The sequence below is a fragment of the Chiloscyllium plagiosum genome, chromosome 6, assembly GCF_004010195.1.
Source record: "Chiloscyllium plagiosum isolate BGI_BamShark_2017 chromosome 6, ASM401019v2, whole genome shotgun sequence".
NCBI lineage: Eukaryota > Metazoa > Chordata > Chondrichthyes > Orectolobiformes > Hemiscylliidae > Chiloscyllium > Chiloscyllium plagiosum.
In genome coordinates, this window is record NC_057715.1 from 30,515,187 (window position 1) to 30,539,055 (window position 23,869).

Consider the following 23,869-nt stretch of genomic DNA (forward strand, 5'->3'; position numbering starts at 1 on the left):
GCTCCACACACACCATTGCCTGAGGCGGGAATTGAACTTGGGTCTCTGGCACTGTGAGGCAGCAGTGCTTGCCACTGTGCCATGGCGGAGGTTTGGTGGCTATGCTATTGCTCATGCATCTACATCTGATTAGTAGCACCAAGACCCAATGAAATACAAACAAAGAAAATAGGAGTCGGAGTAGTCCTTTCCACTCTGGAGTGGTGCTGTTTCTCCCACTCCAAGTTAAGATATAATTAATTACTTTACAACATTACTTTCATTGTGATACTGGCTGATCATCTAACTTTATAACATGTTCCTGCTTTTCCTCCAATCTCCTTTGGTCAATGTTTTGATATCGATTGCATTCTATGTCCAAGAATTCCACAGAGTTACCACATTGAGTCAAGAAATATTTCCTGATCTTCATGCTAAATAGTCTAGCTTGTATCCTTAGCTGTGATCCCTGGTTCTGGACTCTTTCATAATCAGGAGCACCCTTTCTACATTGATCCTGCCTTGTCTTGTTTGAGTTTTTTGGTTTCTATGAGATCTTCCCTTATTCTTCTGAACGCCCCAAAAAAATCTAATCCTAACTGATTCAATCTCTCTTCGTACATCAGTTGTGCTATCCCAGGAATCAGTCTGGTTAACCTTTGCTGCACTCCCTTTATTAGCAAGAACATTTTTCCTCAGCTAAGGAGGTCAAACCTATGCATTCCAAGTGTGGTTTTATCAAAGCCTTGTAAATTTGCAACAAAATATTCCTGCTCTGTGTTCCATTCTCTTGCTATGAGGGCCAACATACCTGAAGAAGGGCTTATGCCCGAAACGTTGATTCTCCTGTTCCCTGGATGCTGCCTGACCTGCTGCGCTTTTCCAGCTCTGATCTCCAGCATCTGCAGATCTCACTTTCTCCCCAACATACCATTTGCCTTCTTCACCATCTGCTGGGATCAAATGAGGACTGAAGATGCTGGAGATCAGAGTCAAAAACTGTGGTGCTGGAAAAGCACAGCCAGTCAGGCACATCTGAGGAGCAGGAGAGTTGACTTTTCGACTCTTCGTCAGGAATGTCAGTTGGGTGGGCGGGCAGGGCAAAGGGGCTGGGGTGGGGGGCAAGGTAGTTGGAAATGCAATAGTTGGATGGAGGTGAGGAGTGAAGGTGATAGTTCAGAGTGGAGGGTGAAGTGGATAGTTGGGAAGGAAGATGGACAAATAGGACGGTTCAGAAGGGTGGTGATGAGTTGGCAGATTGGATCTGGGAAAAATTTTGGGGGGGTGGGGAATGGGAGATGAGTGAAATGGTGAAATTGACATAGATCCCATGTGGCTAGAGGGTCTCAAGACAGAAGATGAGATGTTCTTCCTCCAGTCCAGATTTTGCAGTGGTGGAAGCCCAGGACTGACTTGACGGGGTGGGGGGAGTTGAAGTGCTTGGCAACAGAGTGGTGGGGCTCTCTTTTTCTCCCCCCCATTTATCTCTCAGCCCCCTTGGGGCCCCTCCAAATTTCTGATGAAGAGCTTATGCTCGAAACATCTACTGTCCTCCTCCTTGGTTGTTGCCTGACCGGCTGTGCTTTTCCAGCACCACACTTTTTATCAAGTGAACCTATATAAGAGTATATGGGCAATAAGAGTATCTTAAGAGCAAATTCAGGAGAGCAAAAAGGAGACACGAGATAGCTTTGGCAAATAGAGTTAAGGAGAATGCAAAGAGATTCTGTAAAAACATTAAGGGCAAAAGAATAACTAGGGAGGGAATAGGGCCCCTTAAAGATCAATGTTTGTGTGGAACCACAGTAGATGGGTGAGATACTAAATGAATATTTTGCATCAATATTTACTGTGCAGAAGGACTTGGAAGCCAGGGAACTTGGGGAAATAAATAGTGATGTCTTGAAAAGAGTTCATATAACTGAATAGGATGTGCTGGAGCTCTTAAAACACATTCAAGGTAGATAAATCCTGATCAGGTGTTTTCCAGAATTTTGTTAAAGCTAGGGAAGAGATAGGTGGCCTGTTCCTGAAATACCTGTAACATCGATAACCTTGGCTGAGGCGCTGGAAGTCGAGAGGTTGGTTAATGTGTGCCATAATTTCAGAAAGACTGTAAGGAAAAGCTAGGGATCTGTAGACCAGTGAGCCTTAGGTCAGTAATGGGTAAGTTGTTGGAGGGGATTTGGAACATAGAACATAGAACAATACAGCACAGAACAGGCCCTTCGGCCCAGATGTTGTGCTGAACATTTGTCCTAGCTTAAGCACCTATCCATGTACCTATCCAATTGCCGCTTAAAGGTCACCAATGATTCTGACTCTGCCACTCCCACAGGCAGCACATTCCATGCCCCCACCAGTCTCTGGGTAAAGAACCTACCCCTGACATCCCCCCCTATACCTTCCACCCTTCACCTTAAATTTATGTCCCCTTGTAACACTCTGTTGTACCCTGGGAAAAAGTCTCTGACTGTCTACTCTGTCTATTCCCCTGATCATCTTATAAACCTCTATCAAGTCACCCCTCATCCTTCGCCGTTCCAATGAGAAAAGGCTAGCACTCTCAATCTATCCTCGTATGACCTATGCTCCATTCCAGGCAACATCCTGGTAAATCTCCTCTGGAGGGACAAGATTTACATGTAATTGGCAAGGAAAGCACTGACTGAGTTAGTCAGCATGGCTTTGTGTATTGGAAATTGTGTCTCACAAGCTTGTTTGTATTTTTATGAAGAGGTGGCCAAGAAGATTGATGAAGACAAAGCATTTAGACTTTGTCGATCTTGGCTTCAGCAAATCGTTTGACAAGTATTACTTGGTCAACTGGTTAGTAAGGTTAGGTCACATGGGATCCAGGGGATCCTAGCCAATTGAATACAAAGTTAGCTTGAAGATAGGAGGCAGTGGATGGTGTGGGAGGCTTGTTTTTCAGACTGGAGGCCTGTAACAAGTGGTCTGCCACAAGGTTCAGTGCTGGACCCACTGTTTTTTATCATTTATATAAATGATTTGGATGTGAATATGAGGTATGGTTAGTAAGTTTGCAGATGACACCAAAGCAGCTAGTGTAGTGGACAGTGAAGCTTAGCTCAGAATACAACAGGACCTTGATCGGATGGGCCAATGGGTCGAGGACTGACAGATGGAGTTTAATTTCGATAAATATGAGGTGTTGCACTTTGCTAAGGCAAACCAAGGCAGGACTTGAACAACTAATTGTAGGGCCTTGGGGAATGTTGTCAAACAAAAAGACTTAGGAGTGCAAGTGCATTGTTCCTTGAAAGTGGAGTTGCAGGCAGACCGGGTGGTGAAGAAGGCATTCGGCACCCTTGCCTTCATTGGTCAGAACATTGAGTATAGGAGTTGGGATATCATGTTTCAGCTGTACAGGACACTGATAAGGCCACTTTTGGAATATTGAGTACAATTCTAGTGACCCTTCTGTAGGAACTAAGCTGTTAAAATTGAGTGGGTGCAGAAAAGATTTACAATGATGTTGCTGGGACTGGAGAGGCTGAAGCTTTTTTTCCCCTGGATTGTTGCAGGGTGACTTATTGAGGTTTATAAAATCAAGAGGGGCATGGATAGGGTGGATAGCCAAGGCTTTTTTCCTCGGGTGGAGCAGTCCACAGCTCCACTTATGTTTCAGGTGAGAGGAGGAGATTTACCCCTCTGCTCCTTTATCACTTTTTCTTGCAGAGGGGCGGTGCATGTATGGAACAAGCTGCCATAGAAAGTGGTGGAGTTGGGTAAAATCACCAATTTAAAAGGGAACTGGATGTGTATATGAATAGGAAGGATTTAGTGGGATATGGGCCAAATTCTAGCATTTGGGACTCAGTCAGATTGGGATGGCTGGTTGGTGCTGATGAGTTAGACCGAATGGTCTGTTTTTATGCTATTCCTGCTTGTCACAGTGGGCTTTAGGGACTTAATGCATAAACTTATTCCTCAGCCAACTTAATTTTTTCTGCTGTTTTCTTGAGTTAATTTAGAAAGTTCATGGTTTCTTACTTTGGCAGATATACATTGCTATAAATTTTTCTAAAAATTCCTATATTATGCTTTCATAAAATAGGAAGTGCTTATCTGTCATGATGTTACTGATGCATTTAAAGTAACTAGATGTGTTTTGCTATTACCAAAGTGTCTGTTAATGGGACAAAAAAACACTCTAACCCTATCGCAGGGCGTTAATCCAGTTGAAAACAATCTTGGCTTTTACCAATCATATTTGTGACCTTTAGTATTTACAATGGAGAAAAGTGATCCATTAGACTATAGTTTCTATCAGTGATGAAGTTGCAGCAATCACAGCTGACCTCAACAAAAGCCGCACTGAAATATCTAGTGATCTCTGAAGCAAAATTTGTTCTCTAATCCCAGTTCCAATTTGCAGTGATGTTATCAAGCTATATAAGGAATGAATCATAGTGAAGAATTTTCAGATAGCCAAGTAGAAAATGAAAAGTATTCATAACAAATCCACTTTATAATAAGATTTTATTAAATATAGATTGGGACATATGCTTGGTGTCAAAGTTGAGGTTGAAATACTGTGAACAAACTTTATTTTTTTAAAACAAAGTCTAGTTAACTAGTTATGATGGAGAAAGCTAAATGACATTGCAGTTTTTAATCAGTATGAGATTGATTGTTGACTTGAAGTTATTGCTTGTATAGTTCTACCTCATTTGAAGACCTTTTATTGTCTTCATTAAATTATTTCACTGGCTACTGGTTTGAGAACAATGTTGGTTAGTTGCTTTGAAGATTCACAGCACAGCTTATGGAGCAGGATTTCTGTGACAGCATGCACTTGGAATAAAATCCGAAAGTTGTTGTTTAATTCGGAACAGTGATGAGTGTGACAGTTTGTCATCAAACACCATACAAATTCTGGGCTAGTATCTTCCTGTTCCTGAATATTTTTCCAAATGTAATAACATAGTTGCCTTAATAATGATTTTCTCTAAAAGTTATGCATGTGAGCCTTTCGTTCATGTACAATGAAACTGTGACAAGGGTCATATGGCCCTCTTTTTTCTGCCCTGCAATTAATCCATGTGACCTAGTTTGCTGTAGAAAAAAGAAACCAGATCAAAACTTATCGAAAGCTTTCGCACCTGGACATGGAGGAGCAGGCAACTGACCTAACTGTTGCCCAGAGTTGGGAAAAGTGTGGCATTGTGGTATGAAGCAATAGAATAAGACTGCTTTTTGATTAGTCATCAAGTGAAGAGCTGGTGAGGACAAGGCCCATATTTGGAGAAACTAGGCTTGTGAAAGTTTAGAGACCACAAAATCACCAGATGAATTCTTACAACAAGGAGTTAATTTGAATATGCTTAAAGGGTGAAATAAAGAAATTTGTGGGACACTGGAAAATTCATCTTAGTGTGGTAGGGAACAAGGATCATGTTAATACCAGGCGAAGTTGGTCTTAAAACTTGAGTCTGCATGTCTACCAAGATAGCAAAATAATGTGAAAACAATGGGAGGGTTTTTCCATTGCGTTAGTAGTTAAACACAAAATACTTTTCTGTGGTTTACTTAAACTATATGTTGCCTACTATGTTGATTTTAGGATGTTTGTTACAGTGAAAGTCTTGGAATGCAAAGTTTTATTGCCTGATCTGTGAAATTAAGCATCAGGAATCCATGTTTCTCGTTGGTTTCTACAGGGATTGGAGAGATCGTTGCAGCCTAAAAGTTGATTTAGATCAGTGTATTCACAACCTATCATCGAGCAATGCTTTGATTATGTATTGGGAGTGATGGTCATGACTGAACACGACGTGTCAGACCTTTTATGATCTCTTCACTGATCAACGTTTTTGATTTACTAATGAAACCTGGTCCTGCTCCTGTGTGGTGGATAATGTACATTTTACTGTATTATTATTTATTATTGAAATTTATTGACAATGTTGTAATTACTCTGCTTTTCATTGTTGTTTTTCTGTTACAACAGCTGCATAATGAAGATGATTCTCCACAAACATCTGATGCATCACCGCCAACTGTTCCCTCAGAGTCTCCTCAAACATCAACTGAAACTGACATAGCCCCTCCACCTTACAGCAGTGTCACAATGGGAGCAACTGCATCAGCCACAGGTCAGGGTTTGAGAAAGACCTTCACTTTTTATTTTTAATTTAGGGGATGTGATCATTTCAGGCATGGGCACCATTTATGTCCCCTCTGTGGTTAATTTTACCTTCTTGAATCACTGCAGTCTGTCTGGTAAGCAGTTCACAGTGCTATTAGTTTGACTGTCCAGATTTCTGACTCTGTGACTAAGAATGAATGGTGATATGTACTCAGGTCAAGAAAAATGTTGCCTTGACTTGGGTGATAGTGAGCTTCTTGAGTGTTGTTAAAGTATCACTTGTGTATCCTGGCAAGTTGACAGCACTCCACCACACTCCTGGCTTTTGTCTTTTGGATAATGAAAGGACTTTAGGATGTCAGTTTTGAGTTGCTCACTGCAGATTTTCCAACCTCTAACCTGGTTTTGTGACTGGTCCAGTGAAGTTCCTGGTCAATTGTAACCTCCAGGATGTGATGAGTGGGCAATTCAGAAGTAATACCGTGATCGAATCAAGAGATCTGATTGGTTTTATTGTTTTTTTTTGCTCGTGGGATGTGGGCACGCTGGCTTGGCCAGCATAGGCTACTTCAATTGTGTTGCTGTGGGTTTGGAATTGCATGGAGGCCAGAACAGGTGAAGAAGTTTAATGACTTTTAGGGAAGGAAATTTGTGAACCAAATAGATTTTTACAGCAGTGAACAGTGGCTGTGCAATTGCCATTAGGCCAGCTAATTATTCCAGATTTTTACTGAATTCAAATTTCACCATCTACCATGATTATGTTTAAATTCATTAGATTCTGAATTACAATTCTAGTGATATTACTACTACATCTCACCTCCATGTTAGATTCTGGCATTGTTGTGATGCTTATTATCTAGCACTTGTATGGCACAGTGTTATTTCCTACGAATTACTTCAAACGTATTGTCCAAGTCTTGTAACATGCACCACATCCATCTTCATAATCTGAGGAGTTGAAAATGAATTTGAATACTTTGCATTCATCAGTGAATTTCCCCACTTTCGGCCTTGCTGATGTAGCAGCAGAAGATGGTTGGTCTTAGGAACTGCATTGAGATAGTCCCGCAGTGATATCCTGATTTTTATGGGACATATCCTTCCCCATTCCATTTGTCAGAGTGGGTAAGATAGAGGCCTGAAGTAGGACATGAAATGGCCCAGAGAAAACAACTGTTTTGGAACAACTGCAAGGTTAGAAACTGAAATAAAAAGGGGAAGTCATCAGAAGTATTAGGAGATACTAACTGTGTAATGTGCATAGAGGATATGTTGGGAATCTGAATGGAACAGTTGAATTTAATTGAGTCAAGAGATTTCATTGATTCTATCTGTACATTAAATTGTTTTAATTCAGGATAAAAGTGTATTATATTACCTTTTTTTCTACTGCAACTTAGTAACCAGGGAAATTGGTGAATTTTAATACATGAGGAGAAAGTGGGTCTGCAGATGCTGGAGATCAAAGTTGAAACTTTATTGCTGGAACAGCACAGCAGGTCAGGCAGCATCCAGGGAACAGGAGATTCGACGTTTCGGGCACAGGCCCTTCTTCAGGAGGGCCTGAAGAAGGGCCTGTGCCCGAAACGTCGAATCTCCTGTTCCCTGGATGCTGCCTGACCTGCTGTGCTGTTCCAGCAATAAAGTTTCAACGAATTTTAATACATGCAAATTCTAAACATCATGCAACCAGACTATTTTTCTAGATAGCAAATTGTCAAGTTGTAAGAGAGAATCTTACAGTCCACTGGATAGAAAGGTTGTTGCTGATTCAAGGGTTCCTGTAGGAGCAATATGTTGTCCTTTGCCTTTATGACTCCAGCTGCTTGAGCTTCAATACTTGAGAAGGGCGGACTTATCTTCATGCTAGCGCTTGATTATATATCTGCTTCCTAGAATTGATTCCTTTTCTTGAAACAACCAAATTATTTAGCAGAGTTAATTTTTATGTTTAATCTTTTGAACAGGTGGTCCCATTAGGTACTGTTATCTGTTAGTATTGTTCTGTGAAGTATTATAAAATATTGAATAAGGCACTTAAAATATTGAGTGATATGAACATATTGTTTGGCATAAGAGTTGGGGTTGAGTTGGGTGCAGAGAGCCAAGTGGTGACAGGGTTTAAGAGGAAAAGCTATTTTTGTTCAAAAATCAGTGCATTATATTGTTATCTACTTGTTAATATTTTACTTTCAAATTTCTACAGTTAGCATAGTTTTCAAAATTGAATCTGAGTTTTGGACTTCATAGTTTCGGTTTTGATGATGTGGAGTTGTCGGTGGACTGGAGTAGACAAAGTTTAAAAATCACACAACACCAGGTTATAGTCCCAACAGGTTTATTTGAAAGTACAAGCTTTCGGAGTGCTGCTCCTTCGTCAGGTAGCTTGTGGGACAGAATTGTAAGACACAGAAATTAAAAACTCTGAAAGCTTGCACATTCAAATAAAGCTGTTGAATTATAACCTGATGTTATGTGATTTTTAACTCGGTTGTACATGGCATTGGTAAAACCACATTTGGAGAAAAGTATACAGTTTTGCTATTCTGATTCAAGGAAGAATGTACATGCTTAGACTGTTCGGAGCAGATTTACCATATTGATACCTGGAATAAGCAGGTTGTTTTGAGGAAAGGTTGTGCAGATTGGGCTTGTTTGCACTGGAATTTAGAAGGGTTTAGGGTAATTTACTTGAAGTATATAAGATCCTGAATGGTCTTGATAAGGTGGACATGGAAAGGATATTTTCTCTTGTAGATGCTTCCATAGCCTTTTGGAGGAGGAGGCAGCATGTTGAGAAATTGGGGCCCTCCCTTTAGGATAGAGATGAGAAGTCTTTCTCTCAGATGATTGTACGATCATGGATTTCTGTGTCTCATGAGATGGGGATACTGCATGCTATTAAGGCGGAGGTAAACAGATTCTTGTTCGGGGTAGGTGGGAATGTAGAATTTGGAACATTAACAGATCAGCTATATTTTTATGGAATGGTGGATCTGCTTCTGACCCTAGTTTATGTGTACTTGAAGCATTATTTCCATTACCCAATTAATTTTCCTGTAGTATGAGGAAATACTTTTTATCATTTATGTAAGCTATTTTATTGTGTACAATGAAGAGAAACAAATCTTAATGCTATTTAAGATTGTATTTTGCACTGGCAACTTCATTTAATTTAATTTAATTGTTTGCAAATCTTTTTATTTCTTCTGTGTCAATATTCTTGACAAGTAAGAAAAATATTAGTGTTCCGTTTGTATATATTAGGACAAAAAGGGACTGAAGATGCTGGAGCAAATTTTTTAACTTATTAATGTTGACTGTTTCTAAAAAAAAAAGAGAATGACTCGATTCTTTTAAAAGAATGACTTTTCCTTTCTTCTCAGTGCTGACATTTCCTGAACCCCCTAACAATAGCAATAACACCCTCCTGTCCTAAATGCTGGGTCTCAAAAAGATTACTTGAGGAAATTTTGTCAGCGTCCTTACGTTTACTGAGGATCCCTGTTCTTCCTGTCTACCACTTGATGTATAACCACTTGTATGTTTTTGGATTTCTGACTAAAAAGGGGAAGTGGCCGGACGTGTGAAAACAGTAAGTTTCAACAAGTATTAGGAAAGGAAAAGGATAATTAAAGAGAGTATGGGAATTCTAGAGAGAGTGAGACTGAGGAATTAGTAGGAATAAGGAAATAGCTTATGCATTGAACAGGTTTTTTTTGTCAGTCTTTTGTATGTACTGTTAGTGAGACTGCACCTGTCATATGGTATATCGTTTTGGTCTCCTTAGTTGAGAGAGAATATAATAACATTCGAAACAGTTCAGAGAAGATTCGCTTAACTGATTTTTGGCATGGGTGTGTTATGTGGGGAAATATCAGACAGGGCTGGATCTGTATCTGTTGAAAGTTTAGAGCTATATAAGATCCTGAGATGACTTAATAGGATGGATGCTGCCAGGATGCCTCGCCTTAGGTGAGAGATTAGAACTGTAGGGCACGTTTTGTTTAAAAAAGGGATCTCCCACATGAGAAAGGGTTGAGGTTTTTATTTGAGGGTCATTATTCTGTGGATTTCTGTTCCCTAGAGTTCAGTTTAGTTACACTCATTGAATATATAGCCATTGAACTCAAGGCTGAGTTAGATTCTTGATTAACGGAATGGTTACAAAACAGAAAAAAGTCATTCACTACATTATGTCTACGTTGGCTGCCTGAAGGTACATTTCATCTGTTGTCACTTGGTACCATCTCATTGTGCCCAGCACATCGTTCCTCTTCATGTAATAAAACAATTTCCTCTTGAATATTTTGTTTGAATCTGCCTCCACGTTCTCAGATATTACATTCCAAATCCTCACCACTCACTGCATGAAATAGATTTTCCTGTCGAATGTCTGTTTTGTCAATGACCTTAAATCTGCGTGTTCGATTTTCACAATCCTTCCTTTGCTGGGAATAACTTTTGCCTGTCCACCTGGTCTGGCTGCCTCGTTAATGTATATCTTTATCATATCTCTTCTGTACCTTCTCTTGGCAAAAAATTTGGGTCTCATCTCATTGAGATTCTTGTTCAGGCTAAAACAAAGACATTGCTTCAGCTGAGCATCATATTGCAAAAATCTTTAATCTTGTTAACCTTCACTTCTACTTCAGTGCTCACTGTTTTTTCTCTCGCCAGCTTTCCTTCCCCATGCCACCAAAACACCTGCCCATGCATTTGCCACATCCTGACTTGAAAGCTGCTTTTACTGACCTCTCGCTATCCTTTTTTCAGAAACTCCAACTGGTCCAAAGCATGCTGTTCTGCATTGTTTGTTTGTTCATTCATTACTTCTGTCCTCATTGACCATAAAGACACTATTCTGTAACAAGTGGTATTTAAAATCTTTATCTTTGCCTTCAAATAGTATGCATAAAAGCCTGTAGAACTTATCATGTAAACCTCCTCTTCCATGCTTTCTTCCTGTTTCATTACCAGTAAACCTGTGTACCCATTTACCACCTCAATTCTCCCTTAAATTTTCAAACTTCATCTCTGCCTTAGCATTCACTGCTACTAATATGTCTGTCAGTAATAGCAACTTCTATTTATATCATACCTTTAACATGGTAAAGTTGTTACATGTGCAGTTCTAAAACACATTTGACACTGAGTCACATAAGGGGATATTTAGCCTAAAAGTGAAGTTTATAGAGTGCTGAAATTGGGAAAAGGATATAAAGAAGTTTACAGATGGATTTCCTAAGCTTATTACCTTGGTAGCTGAAAGTCTGGTTATCATTGATTATGATTATAATTAGGAGTGCACAAGAGACCTGTATTGGAGTAATGCAGATATGTGATAATTGTGGGTAAAGTGAGATTATGGAGACCGGGAAGGACAAGGGCATGGTGGCAATGAGAATTTTAACACTGGTATTGCTTAACCTGAATACCAGTATAGGTCAGCATTGACAAGAGTGATGGATGAATGGGACATGATGTGAGTTAGGACAGCAGCAGCAGAGTTTTGGTTTATCTCAGGTTTGTGGAGCTTTGAACTCCAGAGGCTGGCCAAGAGTGGATTGGAATAGTCAAGCCTAGAGATAACAAAGGCACAGATGGGGATTTCAGCAGTTAATGAGCTGAGACAGGAATGGAGATGAACAACTTTACAGTCATGTTGATAGGTCAACTCCATGATTGCACAGATATGTGGTTAAAAACTCACCTCCGGGTCAACTATCATACCAATGTTGCAGTCTGGCTTAGCCTCAGAAAGTTTGAGGGAGAGATATGGAATTGTTCGCTAGGATTTGAAGCTTGTAATGGGGACCAAAAACAATTTCTTCTCTTTCTCTGCATGGTTTACTTTGAGGAAATTTTTGCTCTTCCATTAATGTCTGATAAGTAGTCTGACTATGGAGGGGCTAAGAGAGTTGGTGAAGTAGACATCTAAACATTGTTGGTGTTCTTCCACTTTATGTTGCCAATGAGCAGTATATAAATGAGAAATACAAGAGAGCTAGTGATAGACCTTTAGGGGCACCAGAGGTAATGTTGGAACCAGAAAGAGAAGGCACTGCAGATAACTTTTGAAGATGATTAACTGGTTAAAGTAGAAGCAGGTGAGAGCAGTTAAATCCAGCTAATGGCCCTAAAATAATTTTTAGATGGATGAGTTCTGGGAAATAAGTTCAGGATTTGGGAATGGAAGTGGAGGTGGAGATGATAAAGTAGACTGCAAGGTCAGAGGGGGATGATCAATGTTTGACTTTTGAGGAAAGTAGTGATGACAGATTTGAAAAAAAATCTGGACATTATCTGAGGAGAGAGAACATTTAAGTATTTTGACTAACATTGGAGTTGGGAAAGGAAGTTGGGTGGTCAGCAGTTTAATAAAGCATAGAATTGAATTGAATTAGCTCGTGTAGACAAATGAGTATCATGAAAAGTTATTAAGTCAAAATTACAGTGCCATCTTGGATACAAAGGTACCTAGGTACAGCTTCATTTTCAGATTAGTTATAGTGTAACAATGTCACCAAGACATGACACCATCTCAGATTCGGAGTACCTAGATACAATCCTCAGTTTCAGAATAGCGAACTGTAAAAGTGTGTGTCGCGGATAAAACTAGTTTAAAGCAAGCGAGAAGAGAGACAGGAGCGGAACCTTTATTTGGTTACCTGCTGTCATTGAATTATTTTAGTATGTTGAAGGTGATACATAAATTAAAATTATCATCTCTGTTTTTCCTTTAATTTTATCCTCTTGATTTGTCCCTCCTTTCCTATGGTCACCTGCTTTTTCTCACTGTCTACCTCCTTTTCTACTGCACTGTCATTTACATTTTTTTTAACATTGTGCCTCATTTGCCTCCTTCCCTTTACATTTCTCTTTCCACCTCTACTGTACACTCTCTTTGATTGTCCCTCTGACACAAATATTCCCCCTTTTCTTTATTTCTTTCTTTGACCTTGTCTATTCTGTTTCGATATCCTGTCTTTTTGTCACTTCCCTGCTTTTGATTCCTTCTCCTTCATGCATACATGTTGTTTAACCCAAATTGATAATTTTGTTTAGGGCACAAGATTTGGGTACTTTTTGAAGTGTGATTGTGACTCATTATTGAAACAGTGGCTGGAAATTTGTTCTGAAATTGAATGTGGCACAAATTTAGGAGTTCAACATAAGCAGGGGGTGAAAAAATATACATTTCTGAACCTTCAAATACCTTGTACTGCTGCTTTGTAGGTTTAAGTAAGAAGATAATGCTGTTTTCTAAGCCACAAGTAATCCCTGAACAAGATGGTTATATCTTGTTCTTTCAACAAGACAGGATAAAATCAATTGATTGATGTGCATTGAATATCAACTCTTCTTCATAAAACACTTCAATGGTATTCTCGGTACAGTGTTATAAATTTGATCATGGACATGATGGTAAGAGTCCTCTCTAACTCTCACAAGAGAGTAAGGAATGTGTTTATAATGTTCTATTCTTATAGTGACTATCACTATTGGAATAATCACATTTTGATATAACTAATATAATCCATTGGATTTTTTTAAGCTCCTTACTTTGAAATATTTTTGTTTTCCCTGCTGACACTGAAGCTTCAAGTAATTGTTGTTATCTTCTCTTTCAACAGAAACCGATCTCCCCAGTGATCTTATGCCAGTGCCACCCCCTTACAGTGTTGCCACATCCCTACCAACATATGATGAAGCAGAAAAAGCTAAAGCTGCTGCAATGGCAGCTGGAGCAGCAGAACCTGGACAGAGAGTGAGAATTATTTTTTAAATATGAAATATCAAGTTGAGACCATAGTTCTTTTGCTGACGAGATGGATTGACAAAATGATCTGATGATTGCAGGTTAGGTGTTTTCAGTGGGGATTCATGAGCAGCAGAAAACATTAGTGAGTTTTGCTCTTGTAATGATATTACTCATTAAGAAATGGTTCACCACTTATTCCATGAAGCAAGTGCTCCATATCCCGTGAACAGGTACCCAGTATGGTTCGAATAGAATTTTTAATCAGTTTGGTCGTCTGATTTATTCAAGCATTTTTTAATACTACCAGATTTACTAACCAGAGTATATTTCTTTCAGTTGTTATTTAAGTCTTTGAAGGCATTAGTTTTTCTTGAAAATAGCCACACTTGCAAAAAACATTGATCTGTCAAAAGGTATTCGTTCATCTCCAGAAAGCTTGAATGGTAGTACATTGTTTGACGTTTTATATTTAGTCTCTACTCATTTGTGTCACTGTGTGTTATCTTGTGTTTTTCTGCTTGGACACCTGGACAGTTTAGGGAGCCTAGGAATCTGTTTGATGAAATTCTACAAGGTACATCTCAGGTACAGTTCTATCCTGTATATATAATTGTGGAGTGCTTGCAGTACATTTTCAAAAATGTAGTTTGCACATTTTCGTAGTTGGGTGCTGTACACTATCTTCGGTTTGTTATGCTGTCTTCAATTATCATCATTATCAAGGGTGTTTTCTGTTGCAGATTAACTCTTCCATACAAAGAATCTGTTTTTGAATAAAATATCATCTGATTGGTATTGACTTCCTGTTTGAGTTTATAATGTCTTTGTTAAAACGAGCAGAGACATTCCAAGCAAGTAACTTTGCTTAACTAGCACCATTATAGCTTTAGGGGAGAACAGGAGACTCTCAAAGATGTCTTTAAGATTTTTGGATGGGTACAATGTATATTATCTTTTCTTCTTGTTCAAACAGAAAACACTTCTCCATACTTTCCTTATTCTTTATTAACTGAATAGACATTAATGTTGAAAAACTGATGTTTGTGAACTGAAATGCTTTTGTTTTGAGAAGTCATTTATAAAGAAAATGATGATACAACCGTAATTTCATAGCAAGTGGAAATCTTCCAGCAAATACTGGCAATGGGTTTAAATTACCATAACAGCATTGTTGAAAGTTAGTTTGCCTGTCACAACACGCAATACATTTATTGCGTGACTATGAATAGGTCTCAAACACAATAATGATATAGTGCAAGATTCTTGCAATGCTTGGCACGCTTAACCAGGTATTAAAGTAAAGAAGAAACCAATGTCGGATTATTTATATTCAATTTGAATTTTCATGTTTTAGATCAATAGTCTATTTCCTAACCAATGAGTTTTAGGAATTAAGAGAGAATCAGAGGAACAATGGAGGAGGAAAATGGTGACTTATAGGTAAATCTGGCAGAGATACAGTAATAAGAATGGAAATTTGATTTGGGGTCGGTGGGGGGCAGTGGTGGCATCTCCTTTCTTACTGGTTAGGTCTGTCCAATACACTTAAGCTTATTTTTTTTCTCTCTGCTGAACTTGCTGGAAGGGCGAGTTTCCAACAACTTGATGAGGACACTTAGTCAGCTGGGAACCTAAATGAATGATACTATCAGCATTCTTTCTATTCGTCCAATGAGATTTAAGGATTAAAGAAGAAACAAGAATAAACGAGAAAAGGTGAATTCAAACATCAAATCAAGCACAGGGAATCAAAGAAAGTTAGAGTTTTATCCTAAGAGACAAAAGGAAAAACAATGAGGCAAAGTAAGAGAAAGAGTTAGGAATGTTCGACCAAATTTTACATTTTAATTCTACCCTTTGTGGGTCCGAGAGGTTGTTTAGCAGTTAATTAGAATAACATATATTTAGAAAGCTATATTCATTGATAAGTTCCAACTTATCTTTCTGAAATGATTCAGCATTAATTATGTAAGGATTTTTATCCCACGTCAACAGCACAGAAAGGATTTTACAAATTTGACGTGAAGAAAGTCTCCCAGATGTTTTGATTTTTTTATTTAGGTGGTGGGGTTTGTGGCAGTTGCTTGTAATAGTGAGAGTTAGACCCAGTGCTCCCAGTACACGTTTTGAAGCTGATCCAAAAGGTTGTTCATTGCACAAATGGTCTTTTGACATCACCACAAACCCCAGGAACCCCATCCAGGAGAAAGATATAAATAGAAAGCAGGAAACAACAGCTTCGCTTCACTTGGAGGTCGCCACTGATGATGTTACCTAGCCAGGTAATGAAACGTCTGGATATCAAACCTACAGCTCAGCGAACAAACCTACACCCTAAAGGCTTTTTTACAAAGGCTGGCCATAGTGCTCCAGCACTTGGTTGTCTCTGTGCCAAATAGAATAAATCAAAAAACAGTGCTGGAACTCTTGCACTCCCCTCTCCTACTGCTTGTACAGTTCTCATGTCCCATTTTTGCCAACTCCTCTAATTAGTCCACTCATAGCTCCTCCTACTCCCCATGCAACCCATTGCTACGCCACCCATCTCCTTTGCCTTTTATAGCACCTGTGCCAACTTAGTACCATGTGCCTCACCCAACACCCGTTGCACTTGAACCCATCACATAAGTATCCACCTTGCACAGACCTTGTTATAAATGCTGAGTAAATAAAGCTCTTCAGTGCCTATTGATTAACTCATTATTTAAAAAAAAGGTTTTGATAAAATGTATTCACTATATTTAACTTCATCCCTTATTAAAAACAAGCATTTATATTCATAGTTCAACTTCAAATGATCAACAGTCCATTCGATTTGACTGCAACTTCATTTCAATATCTGTAGTTAATGCGAACCATGGATGTGCCAAGTTCACCCCTTCTTTTCTTTCCCCCTTTTCCTGTGCAATTGCCACAAGTTCCAAAAAAAAAAGGAAAGCAAAGGGTGTGATGCTGTTTGAGAATCAACCAACAGACCAATATAAATCATCCAGCAAGTTTGCAGATTCCTGGCATCTTACTTAATCCCCTGAGTTTGTTGATTGAGTTGTGACAACAAGATTTTGCCTATTATAATTTTAAATGTCTGTGATTTTTCACAGCTATTTGAATATTGTTTATTTGATGTGTATGTGATGAGTGTATGTAATAAATTACTAAAGTAATATTTCATTTAGTAAAGAAAAATTATCTCTAAGCAGCAGTTCATAATTTTTGTTTTGAGTTTTTCTCAGGATTAGAACATAGAACATAGAAGAATACAGCGCAGTACAGGCCCTTCGGCCCTCGATGTTGCGCCGATCCAAGCCCACCTAACCTACACTAGCCCACTATCCTCCATATGCCTATCCAATGCCTGCTTAAATGCCCATAATGAGGGAGAGTCCACCACTGCTACTGGCAGGGCATTCCATGAACTCACGACTCGCTGAGTAAAGAACCTACCCCTAACATCTGTCCTATACCTACCCCCACTTAATTTAAAGCTATGCCCCCTTGTAATAGCTGACTCCATACGTGGAAAAAGATTCTCACTGTCGACCCTATCTAAACCCCTAATCATCTTGTAAACTAATTGTAAAATAATACAGTGCAATTGTTGAAAGAAAGTGTGAAGGTTTGACGTATCACTTGTGCATTATTGATTTGGGTGTTTAGGTTTACTAAATTATGCTCATAGACCAAACTGCCAAATTTAGTATCTGGCTAGGCTCGTTAGCCTTTATGTTTTGAAGTAGACCAACTCTGAGATCCAGGTACTTCCCAAGAGAATCAAGTCACAAGATTTCATGGATTTGAGCAAACAATAAACAGTATAATAACAAGATACTTGTAATAGATTGTATAACATTCACAAATAACCTGAGTAGATGTGGATAAAGCACATATCATGCTCAAACTCTCACAAAGCACATCAAAGCAAATGTGGTCAAAACAGGTCCCAGGATTCCTCGGGAATCCTGCTGCTGTAAAAACATACATAGATGTTCTTCCTTGAAATGGTGATGGAAGCAGTGATCCAAAGCACCATATTGCTGTGAGGAAAATTAAAGTCACCTTATCCATCTTAAATAGGTGATTCATTATTTTTAAACAATCATACCTGATTCTAGATTCTTCCATAAGAGCAAACATCCTCACCCTATCCATCCTATCAAGAACCTTCACAAGGTTGTGTTCCAATCAAGTCACTTCTTATCCAGTGGATACAAGGGTGGATACAATCTGTCCATTCCAGGTATTAGATTAGTAAATTTCTCTGAACTCAATACATGTCAGTCCATCCTTCCTATGTTCTGTCCTCTTTATAACTTACCTTCCTCCCAATCTTTGTGTCATCAATAAATTTAGCAATCATATCTTTGGTCCTTTGTGATTTTTGAGAAGATTTGTAGCTCAGGTTGAGGTTTAAGTTCTAAGTTTGCTTGCTGAGCTGGCAGGTTTGTTTTCAGATGTTTCATCACCATGCTACGTAACATCATCATTGAGGCTCTGGTGAAGCGCTGGTGTTCTGTCCTGCTTTCTATTTATGTGTCTTGATCTGTTAGGTGGATGATATCATTTCTGGCTCTTTTTCTCAAAGATTGGTAAATGGGGTCCAAATCGGCGTGTTTATTGATCGAGTTTGGGTTTGAATGCCTGGCCTCGAGGAATTCCCGTGTGTGTCTCTGTTTAGCCTGTCCTTGGATGTATGTGTTGTCCCAGTCGAAGTGGGGTCCTTCTTCGTCTGTATGTAAAGATACTGGTGATAGTGCGTCATGTCTTTTGGTGGTGTGTTGGTGTTCGTGTATCCTAGTGGCAAGTTTTCTGCTTATCTGTCTGATGTTACAGTCCTTGCATGGTGTTTTGTAAATAACATTCCGTTTTGCTGGTTGTTGGTATAGCGTCCTTTAGATTCATCAGTAGCTGTTTGTGTGTTGGTAGGTTTGTTGGGTACCATAATGCCAAGGAATCGGAATAGTCTGGTAGTCATCTCTGAGATGTCTTTGTGTATGGTAGTGTGGCTAGAGTTTCTGGGCATGTTGTGTCTGGGTTTGTTGTTTAAGAATTGGCTGACTCCTTGAATACGCTGTATACGTATTTTTGTTCTGCTGCTTGTAATTCCTGGGTGCTGCAGTGTGTTGTTGCCCATTTAAATAATGTCCTGCTGCAGCTCCATTTGTGGGTGTTGGGATGATTGCTCCTATAGTTGAGTATCTGGTCTGTGTATGTGTTGCTTTCCTGTAGATGCTAGTCTGCAGTTCTCTATTAACTGTTCGTTCCACTGTGACATTTAGGAAGGGGAGTCTGTTGTTGTTCCCCTCCTCTTTTATGAAATTTATACCAGTAAGGATATTGTTGATGTTATTATAGGTTTCCTCTCAGTTGGTCTGTTTTGTGATGACAAAGGTGTTATCCACGTAGCGGACTGATTAGTTTTGGTTGGATCGTGGGGAGGGCTGTTCGTTCCAGTCTTCGCATGACTGCTCCTGCTAAAAGGCCTGATATTGGTGATCCCATGGGTATTGCGTTGATTTGTTTGTTGGTCTTGTCATTGAAGTCGAAGTGGGTAGTTTTTCTTTGGCCAGGCTGATGTTAATTGCTGACAGTCTGTAAACTTTGGCCATTACCTTGATGACAGCGTTGGTGTTGCATCTGCACCCAGGCTGAACTGGACCGGTTCATCGACTTGGCCAACAACTTCTACCCTGCCCTGAAATTCATTTGAGGAGAAAGTGAGGTCTGCAGATGCTGGAGATCAGAGCTGAAAATGTGTTGCTGGAAACAGCGCAGCAGGTCAGGTAGCATCCAGGGAACAGGAGAATCGACGTTTCGGGCATAAGCCCTTGAAATTCACTTGGTCTAACTCGGACACCTCCCTCCCCTTTCTTGATCTCTCCATTTCCATATCCGGCAACAGTTTACGGACTGACATTTACTGTAAACCCATAGCTCTCACAACTACCTGGACTACACCTCCTCACACCCAGTATCCTGCAAAACCTCTGTGCCATTTTCTCAATTCCTCCATCTCTGTCGCATCTGTTCTGACAAGGAGACATTCCACTCACAAGCATCCCGGATGTCCACTTATTATAAGCAACGTTCTTTTCCCCACTCTGTCATCAGCCTTCCACTGCTCTAAACCTCACCCCCTCACCCCTGACTGCCCCCCCACCTCCAAACTTAATCAAGACAGGGTCCCCCTTGTCTTTACTGTCCACCCCACTAGCCTCCGCATCCAACTTATCATCCTCAAACATTTCTGCCAACTCCAATTAGACATCTTCCGCTCCCCACCCATCTCTGCTTTCCACAAGGACTGTTCCCTTTGTCACTCTTTGATTTGTAAGAAACATCCCAGCAACTGCCCTAGTACCTTCCCCTGCAACCGTAAAAGATGCAAAATCTGCCGGTACACCACCTCCCTCACTAGGTGAAACGGAGGTTCACCTGCATCTCCTCCAACCTAGTTTACTGCATCTGGTGTTCTCGATGTGGTCTTCTCTACGGTAAACAAAGGGAGCGTTTTGCCGAGTATCTCAGCCAGGCCCGTAAAGGGCTAGCCTGATCTCCCGGTCACTGCCCATTTTAATTCCCCTTCCTACTCCCTCTCCGATATGTCCATACTCATTCCTCCCATCAATTAACCAGGTTGTACCTACCAGCTGTGTTCACATATCACTACCTCACCATTCTACTCCTCTCCCTACCCAAACTGCTCCCCCACCCTTCTTTATCTGCAGCCCCTCCTACCTCCACCTCCAATCTTTAATCTTGGCAATACATTGCTTCCTGCATCTGGCACTACTTGGAGACACCATTCAGCTTTTTTACCCACTGCTAATACAGCTGCTGATTTTTTTCCAGAGCTCCAAACACTGCTCAGTTGCACCATAGACTGAGGACTTTTATTCTCTCTCTCTCTCTCTCTCTCTCTCTCTCTCTCTCTCTCTTTCTACTGCACTGAACTACCCATAACACCCAGCTTCTTCTGAGCCCTAACGTTAAAACTTAGCTGCCAATTGACTCCTAGAATCTCTTTCTGAATACAGGTATTGATTGCAGGTATTCATTGCATTAACATATGCAACATCATTTGACTTCTAACTGAGCTCCAACGGCACAGAACTCGGTGCCTTCTCAGCAGTTCAGCGAAATAGTACTTCTCTGCATGGAGTCGACATCTGTCTTTCATACTTTGATCTGCTCTTCAGTGATTCTTTAACAGTTGTGGGTGACCTTTTGGAAACATTACACGGAGTCCCACTCCTACTCCAAGGCAGGACTGAATGCAACTAGTCTATTTTGGAACACCAAGTTCTCTGAATGTATGCCAGCAAGTATGAACATTGTAATACAGTGCAAAATGGATCCAAAAAATTTCAAAATCTAGAATCCTTAAAGCATTAAGCAAAAATTAGTTCCCTGTCATATACAATAAGAAAGGACAATTAAAAAACATGAATAAGTTGAAACTGTAATATCATTTTAAAGTTTGAGTGTAGTTCTTGCAAATAGCTTTAAAAGTCTATGTTGCTGCTCTATAGGTTGTGTATTGAAAAGCTGCTGCTGAGGATCCAACTAATGCTGAATTGTCTCAAATGACGGAAGCATTTACATTGGACAAGCAAGCTTATTAAAAATGGTGGTGACACAAGACTATTAAACTTGACTAATACAGCTTTTTCTGGCAGGGAGTTGCGGCTGATGGGATCATTCTTTGGAGTACAGAAAATTTGAATCAACTCGAGGTCAGGCAGCATCTGTAGAGAGGAGAGCTAAGTTGATGTTTCACCGACGGAGTCTTCAGTGCTGGAATATATTAATTATAAAAGTATTCAAAAAGAAACAGGAAATGGCAAAGACGTACTTTTATGTTGAAATGTTGTAGAACCTTAAAACAGAGAGATTGGAGAAGAAAAGGGATGGAGAATTGACTTAAGTGACTGGGAATTAGTGGTCACATTTGAGGATAATTGATGTGTGTTTGATATGATGATGACGACGGCCTATAATATGGACAGTTTAAGAGTCCCAGTTCTTCCAAAAGAAATACCCATTGTGTTTAAATGGAAATCACCCCTACTTTGACTAACATTTAAGCATGCTCAAGCTAGACTGACTTGGATACAACAGGTACTCAAGCTGATACTAATTGGAATAATACCATTTTTAATGTGAATTCTATGCTATTTTTTTGCTTTTGACTGAAGTTTGCAAGCAGACTGAAAATTGGCAACTGTCATCGAAAGGCAACTATGACAAGAAGACATGTACATGCACGCACATATTGAGGAAGAGATTTTCTTTGTCTGTGAAAACAAAGCATCAAATCTGCCATAACTTGCACCATAAAATTAAAACCATAAATCCTAAGTTGAAAAGAACTTAACTTTACAAAGAGCACTGCAACTCTCAAAAGTCTTGAAGAAGGTGTCCATCGGTTGGTTTATGTTAGCCAGAGAAGGATATTCAGGCGGGGTTTTGTGCAATGGCTTAAAAATCAACCTATTCTTTCGGCACCAAAAGATTCAAACTTAGCTGGGCTACTTTAAATAGCTTGATTTGAAATTTGAGAGTGTTGTTGACATAAGGGTTGGTTTTAAACTGAAGTGTCAACTTTATAGTCTGTGGATATTTGTGCTGAACTACAATCCAGGAGATATTTATAGCACCAACAAAACAGGAGTTTACATGATGAGGCAAAACTTTGAACTGGCCAAATAAAAAAAAATTGCAGATGCTGGAAATCTAAAATAAAAATAAATTTCTGCAGAAACTCATCAGGTCTGTCAGTATCTATGCAGAGAAAGCCAACATTTTGGGTTGAATGACCTTTCTTCAGAACTGATTGTGACTAGAAAAAGATTGGTATAGATACTGAGAGTGGGGAGGGGAGTGAGAAGTAAGTGATAAGTGGACATGGAGCCCAGCAACTGCCATGTTCTTTCTCTGAGCTCCATCTCCACCTATTGCTTATTCTTCCCCCACACCATCTTTAGCACACATATCAATCAGTTCTGAAGAAGGGTCACTGCTTTCTCTCCACAAATGCTGTTAGACCTACTGAGTTGCTCCAGCAATTTCTGTTTTTCTTGTCCTGGAACAGTGGATTTTTCTGACCATTTAACTAGATGATAATCATGAGCACCGAGGAAAATAGTATGACACAGTGTACAAAAAAGCTATTTTAAAATCAAATTAACATTAAGTTTGTATTGATTGTTTACTTTTCGAGTGAAGCAAATTGCCAAAGCTGACTATAATGGGAACCTTGTTTAAAATGTTTTCAATAAGCATAGACATCACTGAATAGGTAGTATTTATTGCCCATCCCAAAGCACAAGAGGTTACAGTAAACTGCCTTCTTAAACTGCAGTGTATCATAGGTATACCCAAAGTGCTTTTAGAAAGGGAGTTCCAGGGCCCAGCTGCAGGGAGGGAACAACAATATAGTTTCCAAATGCACATTACAGTTAAATAAAGAATTAAATTGAGTTTAAAAATTAAACAATGTAACCTGTGCTTAAGATCAACATACACTAAAAAAAAATGACCTTTGCCTCCAGCTTGACTTGGTAAACCTTGGTCAGTCGTCCATAGTCTTGACTCAGTTGCTGTGTTCTGTCCAAGTGGAGGAGGCAAAAAGGGCAATGTGATAGACTCTAGAGACTCGACAGAACAGCAATAGTCTTCCAAAAAGGAAAATGAGGGCATTGAGCAGGAGGAGCATATTACAATACCGTGACTTTGGGTGTAATAAGCTAAATAGGACTTAATTGACACCTGGATTCTCGTCCACACCCCACACCTCCACCCTCAGACCCCACCCCTCCAACCGTAACAAGGACAGAACGCCCCTGGTGCTCACCTTCCAACCTACCAACCTTCGCATAAACCAAATCATCCGCTGACATTTCCGCCACCTCCAAACGGACCCCACCACCAGGGATAGATTTCCCTCTCCACCCCTTTCCGCCGTCCACAAAGACCGTTCCCTCCGTGACTACCTGGTCAGGTCCACG

General features: G+C 39.8%; 2 protein-coding genes across 3 annotated transcripts in view; one reads left to right on the forward strand and one right to left on the reverse strand.

Moving 5' to 3' along the window:
- Nucleotides 1-4,012, reverse strand: part of rbm26 (RNA binding motif protein 26) — a 78,423-nt gene extending 74,411 nt beyond the window's left edge. The window contains exons 1-2 of the mRNA XM_043692682.1: nt 3,997-4,012; nt 2,828-2,834 (exon numbers count right to left, since the gene is read on the reverse strand). Of these exons, the coding sequence (XP_043548617.1) occupies nt 2,828-2,834; nt 3,997-4,012 (23 nt within the window). The remainder of the gene's footprint in view (nt 1-2,827; nt 2,835-3,996) is intronic.
- Nucleotides 4,013-5,848: 1,836 nt separating this feature from the next.
- ndfip2 (Nedd4 family interacting protein 2) overlaps nt 5,849-23,869 on the forward strand; it is a 67,694-nt gene continuing 49,673 nt past the window's right edge. Inside the window, exons 1-3 of one of the 2 annotated variants that reach the window (XM_043691436.1) lie at nt 5,849-6,101; nt 13,735-13,868; nt 14,397-14,447. In XM_043691436.1, coding sequence (XP_043547371.1) covers nt 5,864-6,101; nt 13,735-13,868; nt 14,397-14,447 — 423 coding nt within the window. In that variant the 5' untranslated portion in view covers nt 5,849-5,863. The remainder of the gene's footprint in view (nt 6,102-13,734; nt 13,869-14,396; nt 14,448-23,869) is intronic. The other variant, XM_043691437.1, reaches the window with a different exon arrangement.